Genomic DNA, 2807 nt, shown 5'->3' with positions numbered 1-2807 from the left:
ACTGTAAGGATTGGATTCTGGAGGAATTTGATGGTTTAGTGGAGCCCCAAAGCTCAACTCCGTATGTCCAGATAGGCCTTATAATAGTCATGTAGATCAGACTTTTGTAATGGATTGGCAATTTAGACCGTTTGTCTAGTAAATTTGGAAAGCTTTAAAGGAACAAAAACAACAAGCTGGCTCGAATATAAACATTTATTTGGTTAATCTATCAGTTTAAATAAAATAAAAGAGTTATAATAAAATAATGAATAAAAGTAAAATGAATAGGCCTTTTAGACAAAATCAAACTAATCTTCTTAAAGCACACTTAATCACTACATAGTATCGGGTCATATGCTTGCTAATATATGTATAGATATAATTTCCTGATGGGACTAATACAGCTGATGTTTTATAATAAAATACTAAGTTATGAAACAATCATGAAATATTATACCACCAAAGTCTAATGTTTCGTCTTCATTCATGTTTACGAAGTACAAAAGAAAAAGCAAGTGAGGAATATGAAAATTTTTAATCTGGTTTTCCTTCTTATGGGTTACAATTAAAAATTGTAAATGTATATATTTTAAAATCAAATTTTTCCCGGGCCCCTAGGTAATAAATAGTAGTTAGTTGGTATTATTTTATGTATAGCTAGTTCATTTTTTTTCAGCGTACAAATGAAATAGCTTTTTTAAATTTTACATTTTCGTTTAAAAATTAAATAATATAGCATTTTGAGTTAAACGTAATGAACACCAACCTGTCATAGAAATCATCTATAACAAAAACTATTTAAATTATATAAATTAAAGTTGTTTAGTACTGGTAACATGTGTAATCGAACAAAAGTTTGAGTAAGACGGAAATCTCGCTTCGACTTCAACCCATTATTTCATCTTCGTATCTAGATACCAACGTAAACCCTATTGAAGTAGAATAGTTGGGGTATCGCTTCGATTCGGAGGTCCTATGTGGAATTGTTCGACTAAGACGCACGTGAAGAATCTCCATTCAACTTCGAGCCGATTCCATCTCGGTCCGAGTGCAAAAGGCCTTAGTTAGTAAACCTCAATAGTACAGGAGCCCAAGAGAAGAAAAAAAAAAAGCAGTTATTTCACTTCAATTTTTGATTACTTTAATGAAAACTATGCATGATTACTAGTCAAAATGAATTAGTGTGCCAAGTATTGATAGCGGGAATACAAAATGGTGGCTGTATTAAAACGTTAAAAAATATAGAGTAAATTATAAATAAATTATATAATTAAGCATAACCTCAGAAAATTCTTCTTATGAAGAATGTTTTATGGAGCAGTGTAAGTTAACAGAAATTTCAATGTAAACATTTCTTAAGATAAATTTTATGTAATGTTTCAGTTGGGCCCTGTATACAAGAAGAGATTGCTATCATCATTGACCGATTGTATGGAAAGGCATCGATTAAATATAGGTGGGTTAATTGATTATATAAATTATTTATTATCTTGCTTCATCTTCGATTCCTGAAAATCCTTCGAGGCGCCTGAAAAGAAGATGGCCACGAGACCAGCTAGTGTAAAATGTCATTAGAGTGTTACCAATGGGTAGTTTCTCTACGCGCCTGTAACACTCCAATTTAACTTAGATCAGATTTACTAAATGTATTATAATGTACAGTTGTAAATAGCAATAAATAAATAATAAAAAAAAAATCATTTATTAGATAATAATTTTTTCTTTTAATAACAAGAATAAGGATGGATACAATATCCATCAACTTATAAAACCCACATGAAACGAATAAGTCTTTGTAATTGATTATTATCAGTTAGTTCTATTGACTATACAACAGAGTGAAGCCTGGAACATCATTATGTGGGGGTAGAGGGTATGTGACCCTCTTCACCAATTATTCAAAAACCAAAAAAAGTTCTTTATCATAACTACATATTTTAAATTGAGTTTAAAAATTAAATTATAAATGGTAAAAAACTTTCAAACAAAAAATTTCAATTTAAGCAAATGATATTAACAAAATTGATTGTTAATCAGCTGGTAGTCGATCAGTATGGGTGTTGGATACATTCAAAATGCTAATGAAATATTCACATATATATATTTTTTGTAAAATAATAATAAATGTATATAATAATATTTTGTGTGTTTAAAATACAAAGAATTGATTCATATAGAAACATGTCATTAAAATGGAAATTAAAAATGTTTATAAGAATAATCTATTTAACCAACTAATAATATACGAAGGGTTGATCAGGGATGTTTTGAAGAAGAAAAAGATATTGTCAACAACTATTTATTTATTTTTATAACTAATTTCACGTTCCGACATTTCGCCCCACTTTGTAAGGCTTTATCAGGGCTGAAAAAGATGACTAACCGACAAATTATTCGTTGATAATGTAAGAGAATAAGATAACTATAACTTAACGTTTAAAAATGATATAAAATATGTGAAAAATTATATAAAAATTAACAAAAGAAATAAAAATAAGATTCACAACAATAATCATATGTAAAGAAAAATAAATAACAAAAAGTACTAAATTTAAAATGAATAGGAAATGTAAAAATAAAAAACTAGATATAAAGTACTGAAATGAACCAAGTAAAGAAAGTAAGATATAAAGTTATACAAAATGATAATTATAAATGACAAAAATGGATTATAAAAGATATAAGGTGATAACAAAAGAAAAGTTGGAACAGTAAGGAAAGGGGATCGAATAAGTGAAGTGTATAAAAAAAAACAAAAAAAAAACTGTGGAGTAGAAACAGTATTACATTCAAAATGTAGACAACGAAAAAGACTAATTATATAT

The 2807-nt window shown here is 28.0% G+C and overlaps 1 protein-coding gene across 1 annotated transcript in view; it reads left to right on the top strand.

Moving 5' to 3' along the window:
• The window catches only part of LOC106684563 (uncharacterized), a 40121-nt gene that overhangs the window by 10597 nt on the left and 26717 nt on the right, over positions 1-2807 (top strand). Inside the window, exon 2 of the mRNA XM_067052854.1 lies at positions 1366-1438. Coding sequence (XP_066908955.1) covers positions 1366-1438 — 73 coding nt within the window. The remainder of the gene's footprint in view (positions 1-1365; positions 1439-2807) is intronic.

Source organism: Halyomorpha halys, unplaced genomic scaffold (assembly GCF_000696795.3).
Source record: "Halyomorpha halys isolate HHAL.00 unplaced genomic scaffold, Hhal_1.1 Scaffold29.1, whole genome shotgun sequence".
NCBI lineage: Eukaryota > Metazoa > Arthropoda > Insecta > Hemiptera > Pentatomidae > Halyomorpha > Halyomorpha halys.
This window is presented reverse-complemented; position numbering and strand designations above follow the sequence as displayed.